The sequence below is a fragment of the Scatophagus argus genome, chromosome 20 (genome assembly GCF_020382885.2).
Source record: "Scatophagus argus isolate fScaArg1 chromosome 20, fScaArg1.pri, whole genome shotgun sequence".
Classification (NCBI taxonomy): Eukaryota; Metazoa; Chordata; class Actinopteri; family Scatophagidae; genus Scatophagus; species Scatophagus argus.
In genome coordinates, this window is record NC_058512.1 from 5,427,685 (window position 1) to 5,449,494 (window position 21,810).

The 21,810-nt window shown below is 42.8% G+C and overlaps 1 protein-coding gene and 1 long non-coding RNA gene across 4 annotated transcripts in view; one reads left to right on the plus strand and one right to left on the minus strand.

Moving 5' to 3' along the window:
- csgalnact1a (chondroitin sulfate N-acetylgalactosaminyltransferase 1a) overlaps positions 1-20,627 on the plus strand; it is a 28,444-nt gene extending 7,817 nt beyond the window's left edge. For 2 of the 3 annotated variants that reach the window (XM_046375291.1, XM_046375293.1), the window contains exons 2-8: positions 2,299-3,678; positions 6,800-7,016; positions 8,785-8,886; positions 16,378-16,556; positions 16,952-17,046; positions 17,262-17,343; positions 18,822-20,627. In XM_046375291.1, coding sequence (XP_046231247.1) covers positions 2,862-3,678; positions 6,800-7,016; positions 8,785-8,886; positions 16,378-16,556; positions 16,952-17,046; positions 17,262-17,343; positions 18,822-19,117 — 1,788 coding nt within the window. In that variant the 5' untranslated portion in view covers positions 2,299-2,861 and the 3' untranslated portion in view covers positions 19,118-20,627. Of the gene's footprint in view, positions 1-2,298; positions 3,679-6,799; positions 7,017-8,784; positions 8,887-16,377; positions 16,625-16,951; positions 17,047-17,261; positions 17,344-18,821 lie in introns of all 3 variants that reach the window. The other variant, XR_006841861.1, reaches the window with a different exon arrangement.
- LOC124051711 lies at positions 133-21,756 on the minus strand. The gene is made up of 3 exons (XR_006841862.1): positions 21,264-21,756; positions 653-703; positions 133-456 (listed from the first exon to the last, which is right to left on the minus strand). It is a non-coding gene; the product is annotated as an uncharacterized LOC124051711 (long non-coding RNA).
- Positions 21,757-21,810: the final 54 nt, after the last annotated feature.

Consider the following 21,810-nt stretch of genomic DNA (forward strand, 5'->3'; position numbering starts at 1 on the left):
CTGTTACAGGAAGTCATGAAACCAGGAACGCCAAAGTCATCTGCGAGACGTGATGTAATTATTTAAAGGTTCCCAGCTTGTGAACACGTGGATACAAGAGTAATGAGAGCCGCTTGTGAACCATCCGGAGAGAATTATTAAACCGCTACCGCACCATTAATGTCATGCCATATTTTTCTGAGGATTTATGGACTCATACAATAACATCATGAGGATTTTCCTGTAATTGAAAGGATGATACTCCATCACAGCAGCCTCTCCGGCTCTCACTCACCCGTTTTTCCCAGAGCACCCTTTTCCTCAAGCATTTTCACAGTCAGCAGTGGAGGTCCTGCTGGAGAGACGCCCTGTCTTTCCCGATTCAGACTTCTGTTCGAGCACAGTCCGGTATTCACTCCCGCCATATACTAATCCTTTCATTAGGCTCGGCTTCGGGCAGCGCCGTCAAAGAGCTGACTGTGTGGGGAGTCGAGAGACGGAGTGTGAGTCTGATACACAGAGATACATTTACAGATACGTGCTGAAAGTCAAACACTTAAATCATATATACCAGAGACTCTGTATTCACATACACACACACATATATATATATACATTAATGCTTGCTCAAGACCCACATTCACACATCCAAATATACCTCAGTGTCACTCACCTTTTCTGTTGACTGTAGCAGTTCTCTCAAACATCTTCACGCCAAGGACCCCTAAAATGACACAAGTTAGACTTTGTCCCAGGATCTCTCATCTAATAAGAGTTCTGCATTTAGATCAGATGTGTCAAACTCAAAGTGGGCCATCAGTTCATTTTATGTGGCCCACTAGAGTTTCGAAACAATATCATTTGTGAGTTCTGTGCTGCATTATGAAAGATCAACGACCCAGAATGCATCTTGATTTTGTCGCGTGTCAGTATCATATAGCCGTTTCCAGCACCCTAATGTCCAAGAAAAGAAACGGTGACGCGGATGGAAGGCAATTCATTGAAAGATGGGAAAGCGAATTCATGTTTGTGCTTTATAGAGACAAGCCGGTGTGTCTTCTTTGTAACGAAGCGCCAGCAGTGCCAGAGGAATACGATTTACATCCTCACACTGACAGCAAACACAGAGCCAAGTATGCCAACCGTAACTACCAAGAAAAGCAACAAAAAGTCCAAGAATTGGAAGGCATCCTGGGTTCACCACAGACTACATTCACAGAGTTTACAGCAGCAGTGAAAGCAGCTTTATTGTGGCTGAAGAAATCAACCGACTGTCAAAGTGCTTTTCAGAGGGAGCGTTTTTGAAGCAGTTTTTGCATCTGCTTTCAGAGCCACTGATTAATTCTGAAGTTATTGCCAAAACCAAAAGTAATAAAATGCAGAGGCAATCATCTAATCCCACTACATATACGTTTTTAGAGGTGTGAAAAGATTGACAAGGTTTTAAAAAATGAAATGTGTATCGAGAGTGTTTGGGAAACAGCTATTTGTTTTATTGTCGAGAGTTAGATGAGAAGATCAACTCATCTGTCTTGTCCCAATGCTAATTATGGAGCAAGAGTCAGGAGCTTCGTTAGCTTAGTATGAAGAGTGGAAACAGGGCTAAGCAGTAGTGAGCTTTAAAGGTCTTTTAAGGTGTATTTTGGTCCTTCAGACAGAGTTAGCATGGCTAAGATAAGCTAACCATCTTAGCCCTATAATTATTTAATGGACGGTGACCTCTCTGATTTTTCTTGGCAATCAGGACCCTCAGGATGGGAGCCACTTATCTAAATGCCTAATTATTGATGTGTGTTGTGAAATTAATTTAATTTAATGCTTCAGTCCATCCATTATCTCCACTCGTGTTTTTTGCAGGGTCCCTGGGGACACTGGAGCACCCACTGGTTTGAACCCCGGGCTTAAAATAAACTTTCACAGACACTTTATTTGGAAACGCTGCCTTTGTATCAGTCCTTCACACACCAAAAATCCTTCACTATGAATGCAATGGCTTGAAATAGAAAAGGTACACTGTGTTCAAAATACAACTCATACTGTATGCTGTCATTTGTAGTCCTTAAAGCAGCACACTCAGACTCATACTCCCACGTGTCAGTGACAACATTGTTTTCAAAAAGCAGCAGAGCTTAAAGGAATGCTGAGTTCGTCAAAGGAGGTTAAACCCTTTGCCATCCTGAGCTGACGTGAAACTGGTCTGGCAAATTTCTGGTATTTAAAAGGCACAATTGATGTTGATGTGACAGAGTCGGTTGCTAAGTGGGATTCCCTGTCTAATGCATACTTCTCTTTCTCCCTCTTCTCTATTTTCTCCTTCAGGGTAACAACATGAAGGCAACATCACTGGCCAGAAAGGATTTTCTTTCCCATGAATCGTAGCATTTTTGCCCCATGCGTCACCCTGCTTCATCTGGGCTGATGTGGCTGAATAATCAGCTGTTCCAAGACGTTTCCTTAGACACTTTCTCTGTGCTTGGTAACAGGCAAGCAAACAGGAAGTGGGCATCATGGACTGACTGAGAGGGTCAGATGAGTCACATGTGAGCGATTGATGATGTAACCATGCAATGATGTCTTCGGGCAGACCATGGAGCTAATTGGATGAACAGAAAGACAGGACAAGACAATATTATTTTTTCCATTTTTGAAAGCTTTTGACCCTCACACATTCACTGCCAATGACAAAACAAGTTATTATCTCAGGCAGTGGAGGAGCAATGACCTAATTCAGATTAAATGACCTCATACTGATAAGCAGCCGGCCCCCTCACTGGGTGATGGAACACAATCACAAATTGGCTCTTATCATCGTGGTTGGAGTATGTGAGGTTACATGATATTTCTGTGTGTGTGTGGATGGCTTTTTAACTCGGTGAGTTTTAATGCTACATGCAGTGATGTTGCGGCGTGGACTACTAGCCTGGGTCTCCCGTGGTGGAGGCGTGCTGGTGCTCCTCTGCTGCTCCCTGTCTCTCCTCTATGTGATGACCTGTGGTCCGCCACGCTCTGACAACCATCCACTGAGTCACGCTCTTCCCCGTGCTGGACCCATCCGCCCCAGCCTGGGGGGTACGGGGCCAGGCATTGGAGCAGGAGCAGCTGGGACTGGAGGAGCCCGAGCCGGTGCTGCTCAAAGCGGTGGACCCCCTGGTGTTCAGTCTTACCAGGTGCTCCTCCAAGAGCGTGAGGAGCAACACCGCCTCCACATCTCCTCCCTGAAGAAGCAGATAGCTCAGCTCAAGGAGGCTTTGCAGGAGCGCAGCCAGCAGCTGAAAGGAGTGCAGGAGAGCCTGAAGAGAGCTGCCGGGTTCCCAGCAGAGGCACAGGAAGCTGGGGCTGGTTTGCAGGCTGGTGGTCTTGGGGAGGCTCAAGGACCCAAGGGCCAGCAGTCGGACCTGCAGGACTTCTTACGAAGCCAGCTGTCAAAGGCTGAGGTGACTGCTGGCACCAGGTTGTCCAGCGAGTATGCTGTGGTGCCTTTTGAGAGTTTCACCCTGCAGAGGGTGTACCAGTTGGAGATGGGGCTGACGCGTCACCCTGAGGAGAAGCCCGTGAGGAGGGACAAGAGAGAGGAGCTGGGGGAGGTGCTGGAGACAGCCCTGCACAGCCTCAACACACCATCATCCCAACAAGACAGCAGGAGGGCACTGGAAAAGACTCAGACGAGCAAAGTGTACTCACTGACTGACTTTGTAGAAGGTGAGAACACACTGAATGTTTGAAATCCTGTTTGTATGCAACTTATTTGCGACGTGTTAGGAAGGAATTTCATTGCCAACCGGATTGCGTTTTCTGTTAGCTTAACGAGGACACGCTAATTAACATGACTGTCAAACCGCAAAATGTTCATCTTGAGTGTAATATTCACAGACAGCATATTTAATATTTTCCACCTAAAATCCGATCTTGCAGTATAATATGAGCTTGCAGCAGGTACAGCAGATGCCTTAGCCAATCAGAAAGCACGTTGGGATGTTTATGTTGGACTGTGCAGAGCACCTCTTAGTAGACAATAACCTAAAACGTGTCCTGGAGACGTGATTGCATACATGGTCGCAACATTTTTTTTCCACATCCAGCACTGCACTTCACGTTTCTCTTCAACCCTTGGATACTTTGATCGTTTTTTTTTTAAACATAAATCCCTGGAAGGTCAAAACTACACGAGTGTGTTTGTGTACAAATAAAGGCAGGATATCCTTCCAGATTGTTCTTCTCAGCCTTGATCATAACCTCAGGAAATGAACACAGCTGCTCCTCGTTCACATGGAGCATCTTTGCAAACATGGTATTTCGCTGTGGCTGTGTGTGTACTATATATCCACACATATATCCACGGTCTGTGAGCCGCTCTTTGAAGGTGACCATCTTCAGTGTGTGGGTGGGTAGAGGCTTTAAAATGAGTAATGGGGGGAGGGCACCTGGCTCAGAGGAAATGAGCCATAGGTCACGATATGGACTATCTCATGTGTATGAGCTTGTGTGTGGTCCTGTGTAATCTATGTCTGTGTGTGTTAATGTGACTGTGATTTTAGTAGATGTGCTTACATTTGCGTCTGTCTGTGTGCGTTCACATAAACAGCTTCTGCAATCACTTAGCGACGCCGCAGGAGAGTGCGGCTCGCCCTTAATGAAACAGCGACTACCTCCTGCTCATATTTTCCTCTTAATACTCTTTAATGGACATCGACTTTAAGCAAATCTTGAAGAAGCAGTGATTTGTCCTGCCAGCCTGACAAGTGGGAGGTCGTCTAGATTGCCAGACTGACAAAAACATCTTCGGGGATCTTTCAGGGCTGCACTAGCAAGCAAGTGAGCTGAAACTGCACACAAACAGTGGAGGTATGCAAGCTGAGCTCACCAGCCACTGAGGTCTGTCCTTAGAAAGGGACAGGAAGGTGCAGTAAGACATTAAGACAGAGACAGGAAATGGAGGCATTTAGTTTAAATTGTTCAGAGTATTTACTAAATGATAGCTTATCGTGTCCCTCTGGGAAATAAGGCCTCTCATCACATGAAGCTGGCCAACTTAACAGGAAGACCTTAATTTCAAGCCGCTATCAGCCTGTAAAACTTCGCCCACAGACTTCTTTTTCCTCTTTCATTTTTTGTGACTCTGACTCTTCACTTCTGCTTTATTTTTTTATTTCTCTCTTCTGGGTGTCTGTCGCCTCTTTTTCTGTCGCCCAAGCTCTCTTTGAAGACAGCATCTCTATTCCAGTGATGTGTTTTCTTCCTCTTTCCATCTGTCTGTTTTCTTTTTCTGTCAGGTTTCACTTCTGCCTTCCTTCTGTATTGCCTTTTTCTCTCCATCTCCACAGACCTCAGTAGGTCTACTTGCAAGCAATAATCCTTGTAATAGCAGAATAATTGAAAAGCAACATCTCTCTGGAGGGACAAGCTGATGTAAGGCCTGCAACAAGAAAATTATTCCGGATGACCAGAATTGTTTCTCCTTCAGAGAGAGTGTGTGTGTGTGTGTTATACAGTATGTGTGTGTACAGTTAGGGTTTTTGCCCAGCTGCGGCAGACTGAATGGACAATGTCTCCTGTGGCCTCATATGCCCTCTTTCTTTGCCCACATATGCACACAGTATCAGACTGTCACAGAAAGCTGCTAACAACGAAATAATGATGACACGGATTCTTAAAATGACGTCCCCTTAAAAAATGTTTATTTTTCAGATAAGCTTCTAAGATTAGATCTTAAATACTAACAGGGAAAAAGAGACACAGAAACAAAACAAAATTACTGCAACAGAGGAAGACACAGAAAGTTGAACCGCAGGAACAGAAACTAAAATCTGATTAACCATATTTACATTAACATGTTTTTATGCAAGTTAATGTTAATTTATGTCATACTACCAGAGGAAGAATTTACAGCCACGGGATATAAAAGTTAGGTTAAATAGTTCTGCATTTTAGTGACATACACTTCCTCGTGCTGAAGGTTAGATAAGAGATTAATAATACTGTCACGTCTGACTGTTATTTTTTACTTGACCACAGCTAAAATAGTCATCCTTACGCTTCGTTATTTTTGTACCGACTAAACAAAGTAGACATAAACTGTTAACAAGTGAGCTTTAGAAGTGCTGGTAGTTGGATTTTTAGTCATGTTTGTTAGCTGTAAGTCTCCACAAACAGCAGTGTTATTCAGTGCACCTCCTCCATCCACACCGAAATATCTCAGCAACTGTTTGATGTCTTGCCATGAATTATTTGGAGACATTTATTGTCCCCAGATGATGAATCCTACTGATTTTGTTAATCCCCTGGCTTTTCATCTCATGCCTCCAGGGCTCGACTTTTTGGGGATCTTGAAATGAAATGTCTCAACATCTATTGGATGGATTGGATGCTCCCTTAGGGGTGATTTGTAATAAATCTGGTAATCGCTTTTACGTGGTGCATCAAGTGAAAAAATGTGTCCAGTTTATGCCAAAATACCTGCAAATCTAATTACATCACCATCAGCCTGAGCTGCACTTTGTGTTCAGTGGGATTTAGTAAATGTTAGCATGCTAACAACATGGTGAGCGTGGTAAATAATATATCTGCCTTTGGGCAGAGCCAGACTAGTGATTTTCACTTGCGCTCAGTCTTTATGCTAAGCTAAGCTAAGCCTCCAACTTTAGGCAATAAATCCAAGAGGCCCATGCATAGTCTTTAAATGGTCTTATATTGTATATCACCGTTAATGCTAATACACTCACGGATTATCATTAAAAAACACATGTAGGCTCACTGGGGTACTGTGTCTCAAGTCTCTTTGGTCATAACTCATGAGTTTGCATCTCCTTGTCTCACCCATCAGGTATCACCCGGACAGAGAAGGACAAGGGGACGCTGTACGAGCTGACCTTCAGAGGCGAGTCGAGTAAGGAATTCAGGCGTCTGGTCCTCTTTCGTCCTTTTGGACCACTGATGAAGGTGAAAAACGAGAGGGTGGACACAGCCAACGTCCCAATCAACATCATCGTCCCGCTGTCCAAACGCACAGACAAATTCAAGCAGTTCATGCACAACTTCAGGTGGGCATTCAAACATTTGGGGATTTGTTTACACAAGAAACGTGAGATGAACAGAAGCCCTAAAGTAAATAATTCAAAATTATTCAAGACAGTTCAGTGGCAAACATAACTTATGCAGGAAAATGTGATACTCAAAGCCAGTTTCACCTCCAGGTTTACAATTTAATTGGGTCGACTGGGAGAGGGACTGGGAGAGGTCATAGTTCCTTTTGTTTGAAGGAACATGCTTTTAACATTTTGAAACTGCACGTGTAGTCTCCGAGAGAGATTTAAATCTACAGACAAGTTTATGAATAAAGATGGCTGCACAGATCCCATCTCGGTTTTTATCAGTCACCACTAGCCCACAAGCAAACAGATCCAAACTAGTGAGTGAATGTGATAAAACTATTAAGAACTGTCATTAAAGACAAACTGTGATACTGTGTCAAATCTCATCAGCTGACAGACAGTGTTTCAGTTCCACAGTCCGTCACTGCCAGTTGTGGAAACATCCCTCCTTAATGCCTGTGATTTATTGTGCTGCTGCTGCTGCTTATCACAGCTCTTTTTACATGGTAAATCCTGCTTAGTAGCAGCGCTGCAGCCTATTAAAATGCCCCCCTGGGCAGACCAGCAGTAGTTGATATACAGCATGGAAAGAAGTGTACTTACTTGAAAGACTTGGGGAGTCGCTGAGCAAACACTTTACCCTCATCCATATTAAAGGTGCGCCAGGAGAAATCGTGTTCGTGTGTGTGTGTGTTTAGGTTGTGATGACGGTGAGTAAAGGCCTGTTTATAAAACATTCTTTATTCACGCTTATATCATGATGCACTGTGATATGTTTCCCATAGAGATAAAATGGGAATTCATGCATACACAAAGGAACTGCAGTCATTTGCAGACTGGTTTTTAAAAAGAAAATTTTGCTCTTCTACATGGTGAAATAATTATCACAGGTTTTTTTTCTACTTTGTGGTCCTAATAACATCAAAATCTATTTACTTCCAACAATGCCAGCATTTACAGAGAGCCGTGAACACACCAGCATCTATAATGATGGTAAAAATCGTATTATTCATGGCTGCTCAGGATCCACTGCACACATTTAGTCATCTTGTGCTCCTCTGGTTTTTTTTTTGTTAGACATTTTTTCCCGTGTGCTTCAAGGGAAAATTCAGACAAACGTGTGTGTGCTATGAGAGAGGAGCTGAATTATCTTCAGCATGTGTGTGATATATTTGACATGTCTCCATCAAAGGGCCTGCAGGCATCTCCCACCTGGCCTCTCTGACTCGCATACAATCTCCCCCCAAGTTTTGAAGTAGTCTCAAAATGAGGAGAGCCGGGATTATAGCTGAATTTTTAATCTCAATTAAATTGCTTGGTGTTTTAAATATTTATTAGTTAATCCTTTAGTCTATAAATGTCATAACTCTAAATGTCATGTCTCTCAAATCAGAAGACCATCTGGCATCTTTTCAAAGCATTCCCAAAACCTAAACACATCAAATGTGTCGTGAAGAGCAGTAATTCATCAAATTTGAGAAGCTGAAACCAGCAAGCTGATGAATGAATTAAGCGACTTAGCAATAAATTATCTGAGCTGTTGTTCGACTAATCATTTCAGCACTGTGGGAGGTATAAAACCTCCCGAACAAGGCCTCCTTCTTTAAAAGCCTAATTTGAGCACAGAGCTCTTCCTTCCTGTAATCCAAGCCTGCTCAGCTGGAGAGTGCTTTCATCCATAACGTCCCTTCCTCTGTGTGTTTGTGTGTACGTACAGGGAAGTGTGCGTGCGTCAGGACGGCCGCGTCCATCTGACGGTGGTGTATTTCGGGAAGGAGCAGATGAGCGAAGTCCGCAGCACTCTGGAGAACACGTCCAGGTGGGTTGAAACCCCAGCCAAGATCAGATCTTTGAACTAGAGGCCAAACAGAGATTATAGGGTGCCGTTTATGTAACGAAATGAACGCTGCCGTAGTCACGCACCCGTTCCCAGAAGCAGACGCTGTGAAAATATTTTTTTCCACACATACGCCAGAAACCTCTCATGACACACACACACACACACCTCCTGGCTCCGTGTCCTGCCACAGTCAGTCATCTGTCTGATGAATAATGGAGCAGTGTGCCACCCACACCGAGGAGCCGAGAGCTCCCAGCCAACACGGATAAATTACATCAGACCTGTGATGATCCCCGACTCACGCTAAACCTCTCACACAGACCTCGACACCCACGCCTCTGGAGACGGCCGCCACCGGCTGATCAGGAGTCAGATCCACTCTGGATTGAGTCGCAGATTCCCTGAGGGGGTTGCTATGGCGACACTTGTCGATTCCCAGTCCCGAAGGTTTTTGTGTGGCCTTGAATCAGTCGGATGTCTAGTATCACACTGCGCCTCTTTGTCCCGCCGTGTCTCTGCCTGCTGCTGTCGCTGGGAGGGTGAAAATGAAAACAGGCCCTTAAAGTGAAGTCTCACGTGAAGCGTAAAGACGGCAAAATCAGAACCCGCGAACGAGGGATGCAGAAACATGCGACGGACCAGCAGTGCGATCGATTTCAGCGTGTACGAATTCTTAAAGGAGTCAGTTAGAGGGTTTCTTAGAGAAACACGCTGAATGAAAAGCAGTCGGAGCAGAAGTAAGTGGAGGTACAGCCAGTGAAAGAGAAGTGCTGGATAAAGTGCACTGTAATTTTTCCTCCCTGAGCAGTGGCTCCGCTAAGAACTCTTTCAGGCTTTTTGTATTTCGTCTCACAGACTAACAATACATTCATCAGTTATGTGGCAGCTTATCTGGGTGCAAATCAGCGCCTGTAATCAGCGCTGCACTCCACTTTTCTTTTATCTGGCTTTCAGACTGTGGTCGAAATGAATGGGAATCATCACTGGAAGATAACTACTTGCGGTTCCATTATCTTGGAGGCAGGAACACACTTAAAAGTGTAATCATAAACTGCACGTAGGCTCACAGAGGAAGACGTACTCGTGATGCACGCTTGCGATAGTGCTGCGGCTGAAGATAATTTTCTTTATGAAGTTATATGTCGATTTTTCTTGATGTATTAATTAACTGCTTAGAGAAGGCTGGCGGGAGTTTGAATTTCTTTACACAATTGTTTCTGTCACGTTTCAGGTGTTTAAACAAGTACATCACTCTTAATACCTTCCAGGAGAGATCAGCTGAAAATACTCACCAGCTTCACAATTCCAACGTTTAATGTGAAAATACAAATTGAAACCTTAAAGGAAGAGCTGAGCATCGACCAAAACGTCCTCACTCTGAAGGTTTAAAGCTCAAATTGATTCACACACAAAGGAGAAAAAAACAGTTCAAATGCAAGTCCACACATACACAAACACTCAGCTTCACTTAACAAACACGTCAATATCTTTTTCCCAGCGGTGATGGCATCATTAGCAGGTGATCTGATTTCACACTGCCCTTCCTACAAATTAAATTTATCTGTAGAAAGTGGTTTGATTTGTGCCGGCTCCCCAGCAACCCTGAGCAATTTGTGTGTCACATGCACTCACACTCCCTGCTTCAGTACCACTTCAGTTACTGCTCAAAATTGTCGACAAAAGCCTCATACAACTGAATATTAACAGCAAATATAAACCAAATTACAAATTTCTCGTGAAGCTATTGAGATCTAAACTGACCCAGATCACCACCAGCTTTCTAGCAGCTTCCAACCACTCTGCAGGGAATAAATGAGGGTAGAAATGGACCTTGATTGTATGTGTTAATTAATGTTAACACACTGTATAGCAAAAGCCAAATCAGTTTACTGTGTTGCGGGTGTTAATTATATGGGTGTATATTTAAAAAGATCAAACCAGTTCTATAGCAACAAATGGTAAAACAAAGAGAATACTGAAGATTGAAAGCAACGCTCTGGAAAGTCAGAAGCTCATCTTTAAGTATTCTGCCAGACACGGGGGAAATTGTTTAAAATAGATAAGATCGGCTGCTGAGCTTTCAAGTATATTGCTTACACGTCCGTACTTCAAAGCCTGAACTCAGGCTCAAACCATTGGGGGGCTTGTACGCTTCTGAGCCTTACATGCTGGAGAATAATGATTCAGTGCAATGTGAGACTAAAGGGAAAAGGTGTGAGAGAGGGAGAGAGATTGTGTGTAAAGTAGGAAGGAAAGTGAATGATAAAGAGATACCAGTCGATACGTATGAATAAGTACTGAGCTTCAGACGCAGAGGAGAGACAATGGCTGAGGGGAAAAACAGAGAGAAAGGAAGTTAGGGGAGAGGCGTGAAGATTACACGGCAGAGTCAGAGAAAAGGCAGATTTTCTGGGCGTGGAAGAAGAGCATCAGCAAGGATTTTAAAGGAAGCTTTACCTTAAGATAAAAGAAAAGGATCAGAAATTAGAGCGGGCAACAAGACGAAGGATGAGATCATTCTCGTTACTTCACTCAGCTGATTTTTCCCTCGTACCGCTTGCGACTGCCTCTCCGATAAGCCTTTCACGTTACTGTGGCATTCAGTTCACAGACAGTTCACAACTCTCAGAAGAGCTCTGACAGCTGCTCTGAGGCAGTGAGACGATAATGTCGGCCAGAAGGTCAGGGAGACAAGTTTATGAGTTGATGAAATGATAAACAAATCATGGAGGAGTTTGAAAAGCTGTCAAATATTCATTTTTTAAGAGCGCTCGCTTGTGTCTTTACAGGTCACTAAGATGGAGCCATTCTCTAAATTACTCACTACCGATAACTTTTGTAGCTGTCTTGCCAGAGGGTTGAACGCGAGAGCGATCACAATTAGTCTAGCTTGCACTTAATTTTCCATCGCATGCACAGACTGTTGATTCCTCAGCTCGCTATAAAACACAGTCTTTTTTCTTCTTCTGCAAATAGCCCACAGGAGATACACCAGTCAGCCTGCTCTGTAAACAGGTGACAGACAAACAGGGGGAAAAAAAATGATTGTTGAAGAGAGCGAACAGCTGGTATTGCTGCATCAGAAAACCGTAGAAAGGTGCTGATGAAGGGAGCGAAGTTGGAATGTGAATAAAAGTTGAAAACAAGCAAGATTGCTTTGCAAGGTCACTGCGGGATTCCAGGTACAGCGGAACAGACCGACGATGCAAAAAATGAAAGCTTGTAATATCAAGCCGGCCTGTGAGGGCAAAATTCACCCGGAAACTCTGTAGCGATTTGTCAGAAAACACGACAAAATGAAGTCACATAGTGGTGGGACTGGACGAGGATTAACGTGTCCCTGCCGTGTTTGCTAATGAGCAGGCTACGTTTCTGAGCATTTACACTGCATCAAATGAGGCAGTGCTGCATGTTGCTGCATCAGTGCTTACAGTACTGGGTCTTCTGTCACTTATCATTATTGGACACGAGTGAATTGCTTTGCAACACATGGTGGGACTCCAAATGACACAGGACTGACCAGCTATGCAAAAAAACACTGTCTGAAAACACTTTAAAGTTGGCAGAAACTGAGCAATGCTGCCGCCACAGCTACCCTGAATCCTGTAGGCTGCTACTATCCACTATCCACTTAGTATAATCTCACACATTATACTAAACTAACGGGAACGGACTGTAGCTTAGAATGGAGGAAATGGTTAGCAATACGACACGAACACTGTTTATTGTACTAAATTGGATAATCACACTTTGAGGCTGAGGTTGCTCCAATACCATTTCTGGTCACTCATCCGTCTGCTGGTGAGGAGGTTTATTATTCAGGGAACTTGGACATTTGACATGCTGGTGACCCATGAGGAAAAGTCAAAGGATCACCAGAAAATTAAACCAATGTTTGTTCAAAATGTCATGGGAATCCATCTGGAGCTATTTCTGTCTGGACCAACCAGCAGACCAACATTTTCAGAGCAATGTCTCTAACACGGCAGGGAAAACAACATGGCTTCACCGGTATCTCAGAAATGTGGATAAGCTGAAATCCTTACTGACATTCAGTAAGCAGCATGTGTACAGTCAGTCCACAAGCTACAACCACACACACGCAAATGCATACAGACGGTTACACAGAGGCGCAGATTCACGGGGAAAGAAAAGAGACACAGTCTTCCCTTCTTGTCCTGAGCAGAACTAACAGGATCAGGCCTGCTGCAGCGGCGAGCGACATGACAGCTCTCCACGGGCTTCTCACTCGGTCACAGATTTCACAATTTAGCCCATACTACCAGCCATCACGCCCACAGTAAACAAATTGATATTTTAGGCCATAATAAGGGTGCTGATGCTTGAGGGGGAGAAGGACGAAAAAGAGCACAATAAAAAAAAAAAAGTAATTTAGAAAACAAGGATATTGCAGGGCTTAAGTGGACTTTTCTTCTCGACACACAATAGTATTGCTTTTGTGCATGTTTTTGGGCTTGTATTTTAGAGTCTCAGAAAATGGGTCAGCGGACGCACAAATGTTGGAGAATCATTTAAACAGCTAATGCGCACTCACCAACACACACAGTCACAACATGCACTACCAAGATAAATAATAGATCAACCGTGGTTCTCTGGAAATACAGACAGTACAGATACACGACAACATGAAAACTATCGCCAAAAAAAATCTAATCAATTGTTTATAGCTACATGTCTCTGAAAATGTGATCTAAATACGCACGACTAAATTTTTATATCATCACAGGAGATTACCTGTATTCAATATGAAGCTGCTATCAGGAGACGGTTAGCTTAGCTTAGCATGAAGACTGGTAACAGACAGGGAGAAAACTTAACCCGAGTCTGTCCAAAGTTAACCAGCTCTGCCTATAAACATATTTAATGCTGAAAAATTAATACATTTGTGTCCTCTTTGTTTAATCAGTTAGCTGTTTCCCCCTGCTTCCTGTGCAGTGGCATATATTACCATATCTCATATCGCCATGTCTGCTCCACCTGTATAATAGGTGAGAAAAACAATGGCTCTTAAGATAGATTTAAATCCAGTTAGCTTCCCTCCGAAGTAAAATAAATCACTGGCAATGTCTTCTGCAAAGGTAATACCAGGTCTTCTAAACCTCACTAATTAACATGTTGTAATCTTGTGTCTTTAATTCAGGGTTGCCCAAAGTGGGGCCCATGGGCAAAAGTTAGCCTTTCTGTGCTAAGCTAACCAGCTGCTGGGTGTAGCTTCCTGTTTAGGATATTAGAGATGTACTGATGGTCTCATCTAACTCTGGGAAAGAAACCTAATCGGCACATTCCTCAAAAAGTCAAACGATTCCCTTAAAACATGGAAGGATCGTGTTTTTTCCTCAAACAAAACAACATAAACATCTCACCTTTTTTCACTTTATTTCATAGGCAATATATTTGCACTCACATAGATGCTCCTCCTGAAAGCAGTTTTCCCTTCATCTCTGACAAATGAGCTTCCCGCCCCATTAAAGCTGAGAGTGAATCAACATGTGAATGTAGCTGCTATTGCATTAACATTGTTTGAGACAAACAGAGCTATTGTGCTCCGTCTCTACCATCTGTGGACAGTTTAGTGCCAGCGGGTGGGTCCACCTCCCTGGGGACTCTGAGTAGACAAATCGACTCTGTTTGGATTCATGAAGTGCAGACAGACGTGGAGACTGAACTCTACTGATTATGACAGCACATAAACATATGGATGGGTACAGAAGGACATCTTGTAGCCTCGCTGTTTCCTGATATTTTTACTTATTTCTCAGCACTGCTGGCCCACTGGAGTTGTTACCAGACAAATGAATAAGATCTTTATGTTTCTCTGGCAGCTACTCTAACCAGGATTAAGTGGTTTTATTATGTCTTCTTTATGGGAGAGGCTGAAAGGACGGATAATGGCTTTTACACGGCGACACAGAATAAGAATACGTATTTGGATACGTATCATATACAGACATCCACACTCACAGACACAGCAGTGAGATGGAAATGTGTGAAGCCTGATTCAAGCGACCTGTGGCGAGAACAAACTGACCGTGTTTCCTGCGGTCATCCATCCTGCCGATTTCCTCTAACAAAGCTGTGCATGTCGGCCCGTGTCACATGTGCTATGTCACCCAACATCATGTGAACGAGGGAGGTTAGGTCCTGTTTGTTCTGCTTCGGACAATGAGCTACTTTTTCCTCAGCGAAGTGAAGTCAATGCGAGTGTGTGTGTGTGTGTGTTGTGTGTGTTGTGTATATGCACGCATGACAAAATGATTAGTCACTGACAGTCTGAACTGTTATGGTTAAGCAAAAAGCCACAGCTGCGTACATCTGGATCCAACTGCGTCTTTTTACGCTCTTTACACACCCAAGTTTGCTCATATCATGACCACAATCTGAAAGAGAAGACCAGGAGTTGGGGAAACAAAGTCCGTTTGCAGAACGCTGGCCTGACGCGAACTTTTGGAAGAAGACTCGTGAGGTCATTAAAGTGTTGTGTCTTTGGCTGGAAAATGTTAAAGGCATAGAAAGTAGAAAACACAAGGGAAGAGTGACAATATTCATTTCATCATTTCAGTTTAGACCATACTGTACTTCAGAGGTGCGTATTCCCAAACAAGAAACAAACTGACGGATTAATTGATGACCACAAACTGACTGCCATGTAGTCAGTCTGAATGCGCCATCGTGATTGTGGCCGTGCACTGCAGGCAGGCGGGCAGGCAGTCGGTATAATGTGGGTAATGATGACCTTTGAGCTGCAGATTGGACACAGCAGGCTTGAAGACGCTCGTGGACACCAGACTGTGAAATGTATGCGTCAGAATTTCAGCATCAGCTAATGCATAAATCATTAATCAACATCTTACTTCTGCATTCATCTGCGTCTGTCTGTTAGTCAGGGGTTTTATTGGACTTAATCTCTCTCTCTTTTTCAGTTCAATTCAATTAAATTATTGGCACAGTGTTTAGATGGAAAAACATGTTAAGGCATACGGGCAAAAAGCGAGTTTGTTTGCGTAACGTCTTTCAAACACGTTCAAAGTGCCTTAGAAAATGCATCAGAAGCACATTCAAATACGCACAAAGTGAAACAATGAGAAGGAAACACAGCGCAATGAAAATGACAATAAAATCAATTAAAATGGAGGAAAATTCAATAATAAATTTGCTTTAGCAAGTTGCACCAAATTAAATGAAAGAAATGAAAGGGTAATAGAGAAGTTAATGAGACTAAAGCACTTCAAAAGGCAATCAAAAGTGTTTTTAATCTAGATTTCATATACAGTACAGACATAAAAGATGCACAATGAGTATATAAAAATCTAGTGAAAGACAGGACAAAAAATGGAGCAACTAGATACTGAAAACACTTATATAAAATGACAAGGAATGAGTTATTTTTGGAATAAATGTAGCGTCTTCTGGTCCTCTGCCTAACCGCTCTCCTTGTCTTCGTCTCTGCAGGGAGGTTAATTTTAAGAACTACACTCTGCTGCAGCTGGACGAGGAGTTTTCTCGTGGACGGGGTTTAGACATCGGGGCCCGAGCCTGGAAGGGAGGCAACGTGCTGCTTTTCTTCTGCGACGTGGACATCTACTTCACTGCTGACTTCCTGAACACCTGCAGACTCAACACGCAGCCCGGTGAGCCCTTTTTGACGTGCAGCGTGTACATGGCTCGCCATGCGGGATTACACCGCAGTGCATGTTTTGTAGGTATCATGACGACATCTTCGGTCTTAGTCGTAACTTGTCATATTTTAAACGGAGATTCATTTCAGATGTGAAAAACTCCATCGCAGATCTAATTAGACTCTCCAACTCAATGATTGACTCTTATTACTCAGAATGTAGAGACATCTTAAATTAGAGTTCGCAAAGTGAATGGTGAAACAGAGCGATGGTTTTCTGTGCTGTACATAAGTATGTCTGACTTCATTATGACCAGCCAAAGTGTCTCAAATGTCACCAGAGATGGTCAGGTGGACTCCATCAAATCACTGCCTGCTTGTCTGACAGGCTGTCTTGCTCCCTCTCAGGTAAAAAGGTGTTTTACCCAGTGCTGTTCAGCCAGTACAACCCCACTCTGATCTACGGAAGTCCTGAACACATCCCACCTGTGGAGCAACAGCTGGTAACACGCACAAATCAGATCTGTCCTCTGCCCTTCTGCGAGCCACTTGTGGGAAACATCATACTCTGTTGTGTTGTGCTTGCATCGCTGCGGGGTTTAGAAATATTCCAATCCCCCGGCGGCACAGAAGCATGTTCCTGTTGAAGCGGCTCCAGCGTGATACAGTTCACGTTCATAACGTTCTAATCTAAGACTTCCGGTTCTTTTCTCTGCAGGTGATTAAGAAGGACACGGGCTTCTGGAGGGATTTTGGTTTCGGCATGACCTGCCAGTACAGGACCGACTTCATAAACATCGGTAAATATTAAAAAAGCAAGAACATTTACTGCAGTCATATCCATCACAACATCTTAGCCATGCGGGAATACATAAACAGTTGCTCTGGGGAATTGATTATCTGCTCAGAGGTGTTACATAACGAAGTGTAAAAATGGGCTTCCTGGAGGACTACCAAAATATGCGCTCGGCTACATTAATGGTGCCACAGCTTAATGGATATGAAAAACATCGGAACACAAATGGTTCAATATTACATTACTGTTCTTAACTGGGAGGAGGTTTTATTATATTACTCTGCATGAAACAGCTCCGAGTGGCAGCAGCAGCATACATTAGCATATCTCATAGCTCCCTGTCCTCCCCATCTGTATAATAGGTGAGCAATATTGGCTCTCAAGGCAGATTTACATCAATTTTGTGTCCCTCCAAAGTGAAATCAGTTCAAGGCTACGGTGAGACTCAAAGAGGTTTTATTGTTTAGGGCCTAAGTGCTCTCATTCAACTGCACTGAAATGATAAACAAGGCTCTGAGAAAGAATAGTTTGATATTTTGGGGAAATAACCTTATTTAGTTTCTGCAATTGTATTGTGTTTATGTGTTTGTGTATGTTTATAATGTAACATAGCATAATGTAACTTTTCACTTCCGATTTCCAGATAACCAATTAATTAAGGAGGGGGCAGATATCACAGCCAGCAGTGGCTTAGTTTATTTTAGCTTAGATTAGCTTAGCATAAAGACTTAAAGTAACAGAAAGCAGCTATCATGGTTAGCCTGCTAGCTTTAAAATATTCACCCACAGCTAGTTATGATCTTCACCTGTCAAGAAGGTCCTCTGATGAGAACAACAGCATCAGTCATTTCAGCAAATGCCCCAAAACGTACTTGGTTTCACACTCAGTATATTCTACTGTGTTCTACTATATCATAGACGTCCTGTAATGAAACTAAAAGCAAAACTGTTATGGGGTTGGGGGGAGTCGTGTGTGCTCTCATTTGTGTCGAGTGCATACAAACTAATGAACAACTTGTCTGTTGTGCTCAAATTCCTGCCTTATCTCTGTTTAGCCCTGGAGCGTGAAAAAAAGGGAGACAGAGGCAGACAGACAGAAGAATCAAAATAAAACAGCAGAGAGACACAGACGTGAGTAGGTCAGATGTAGAAAGATGCAAGTTTTAACACCGCCTGGTGAAAAACTTTTGTTGCAGCACACAGCAACAGTCCAAAATATCCTCCCCTCCCTCACGAAACAGCAAATCAGGCAGCGAGGAGAGAGAAAACTGATTATGATCACATACTGTAGACTCTAATCAGCATTCATAATCAGCCTTCCTTTAAGAGGTAGCGAACGCAGCACGCGAACCATTAATTGCTGAGAAATGTTTGCACATCAAAAGATTTTTCTTTTTTTTTTTTAACATAACAACAAAGCCTGTGATGGTATAATCAAGTTTTATATCACGCCACATTCCCCTTCTGCTTTCCTGTCTCCAGGAGGTTTTGACATCGACATCAAAGGCTGGGGGGGCGAAGATGTCCACCTGTACAGAAAGTATCTCCATAGCAACCTCCTCGTGGTCCGAGCACCGGCGCGAGGCTTGTTCCACCTGTGGCACGAGAAACACTGCGCCGATGAGCTCCGTCCAGACCAGTACCGCATGTGCATGCAGTCCAAGGCCATGAACGAGGCGTCGCACGGCCAGCTGGGGATGCTGTTCTTCAGGCAGGAGATCGAAGCTCACCTCCGCAAACAGAAACTGCAGCAAAACGCCAACCCCAAGAAGACATGAACGCTAAGAACTGATTGAATGATAAGCACCACCGCGACTGCAGTCTGTTGAAATAGTGCAGGTGGATCCAGCTGATCCGAACCACGTCAGATTTTAAAAGGAATAGTTTGACATTTTGGAAAGTTTGCTCATTTGCTTTCTAGAAAAGGAGCTTGAGCTTAGCTTAGCTTAGCATAAAGAGTGGTGCGAGAAAGCAAATAGGCATGATATTTTCCAAAATGTTGAATTATTCCTTTAATGAGGAAGAAAAAATGTGAAGACTTTTTTTGTTTTTTTACGTTTCAAGGACTCAGAGTGCAGTGTTGATCTGGAAGGGACAACATAAGGTACGATGAATTAAAACAGATTGATCCGCCTGAGGAATTCATCTACAATGTTGAAACGGACTTTTGTTGGACATTCAACAGATCTCATGCCAGAAACACCCGACATCTGTGTTTAAAAGTCTGATTAATTTCCTCTGTAACTCCAGCAAGGCCTCTCAGAAAGATCTAGTAGCCAAATTCGGGCTGTGAAATCTCTCTGAACCGCGTGCCTTCCGATTAAAACCCAAACGCCGTCTCCTCAGGATGGTCAGTGAAGATAGGACCGACCTACGTGTTTTTATATGTAGGGAAACAGCGCCCCCTAGTGGAAGGAAAAGGAACAAATGAAAAATGTGTTGACGACTCGGCAATGAAGGACTCGTTTGAAGCCTGCAAAACTTTTTTGTTTTGTTTTGTTTTTTTTTAAATGTAAATTATTGATCAGTAATCCCCATTCCTTTATTTATGTTTGTTATTATTTTGTAAATGCCACCACTTATAAGGATTTCTAATGTTCAACTGAGAGCGAAATGAAAACATGCTATGATTGACAGTATTGGTAATTATCTGTCAGGAAAATTATGTTGTTGTTTTTCAAAAACCTTCGCTGTATGAGACCTTGTTTTTAATATGTTTAATCCACATGATAAAACACACAGTAGACGTTTTATAACATATAACTCATTTGTGGACACATAATGGAGGAAAGGAAAACAATTCAACAAGGTCATTATCGCTCACTGTCCTGACACTGACGACGACTTTACTTAAGTCAGAATGAAACTATTCATTTTCATATTTTTGTTTCTGTCGCTCACATGTTATCACATTTCATAGATACTCACGCACCCGGAGTGCATTAAATGAAGAGATATTGTCACATTACTCGTACTACCACGCAGCCACAGAAGGTGGTCATGTTACAGGTTTAGTGATAAAACTGCTCTGATGATTGCTTTACATTTGTGTTAATATAGTTGGCCATAAATCCTTTTCAAGCACTTCTTCAGTCAGTTAAAACGAGCTGTACTTTTGGTTGGATGACCAAAGATGTGAAAAGAGGCACTTTTCGAAACAACTTTTTATCATTTGCAACTGAAGCGTTTCTTGTAACGATACATTGAATGACTTTCTTTACATTTCAACTTGTCTTTTCCCCTCATGCAGATTGGAGTTGAATAAAACATACTTGTGCATTGTGTACATTTTATTGCAGTGTCTTTGTGTCACATGCTCTGTTTGACGAGTCATATCTAGCTATGAGGTGAAATGCGACACATGAAATAATAGAGAATATTTAAATTACGGCCTTTATTTTTTCATCCAGCCCTTTATAATACAAAAATATTAGTTACTTTTGTTTTGTGTGCATGGACACAATTCCAAAATTGTGAATTTGTCTCGCAGTGTATACAGCGCGGATGCTTTTTGTCATTATGACATTTTTAATCAAGAGGGACTGGCTGTGAGGCAACAATAATGGACACTTTGTGCCTCCATACAAAAGCCCTTGTTGGTCAAGATTTTACAAATGAATAAAAACCACAATGAACCTCGATGAATCACTTAAAACACCACGTCAGACTGATAAAACATTATAATCAGCTTCTTTATCAGATGCTTACAATGAACAATAGAAACCAAACTGATCCTTTCTTGCTGAATGCCTGTGGACCGTTCACACAGGTGCTTTTAATCACTTGGCCTAATTGAACCTTCCCTCAGCTCAACCTTTTATACAAAAAATTGTGACCAAGACTGCTGAAGCGTCATATTAACTTTAAGTAGAACCTATACATTTAAATAAATCACTTATCCTTGAAATCCATAAAATGTCTTACCTTATACCTCTTGGATTCCTGCAGCTGAGCAGCTGAGCAGTGCCATCACGGAGACCTCAAACTTTCACGAGGATTTACTGCAGAACTGTTGTTTTACACTGAATTACACTGAAAATTAGGGTATGCGTTGGAAAATATATTTTTAAAAATAAGGACAACTCGTGTTTTTATTACCGTAAGGTGTTATCTAGCTGCTGGGTATTCATCAACGTCTGGGTCTTATTTCAGAATTATCTTAGTGTAGCTTAGCCTCCAAACCACTAGATGGGGTGAGTGAGCTGATAACGATGTCAGCTGCTGACCAAGATGATCCCGCAGTGCTCACGCAACGCTAACTTTAAACATCAACGTTATTGTGCTCTGACAGAGGCAGCAGATTAACATGACCAAACTGAGGGTAAATTTATAATTTAGTGTTTTCTCAGTATATTTCAATTTAGTCCAACCTCTTGACCTTTCGGGACCGAGAGGTCTTGCAATAGGCTGTTCTCCACAGCACAGTGTCGGCGTTAACAAGTGCCCTTTTTTCAGTCCCTGGGATAACAAA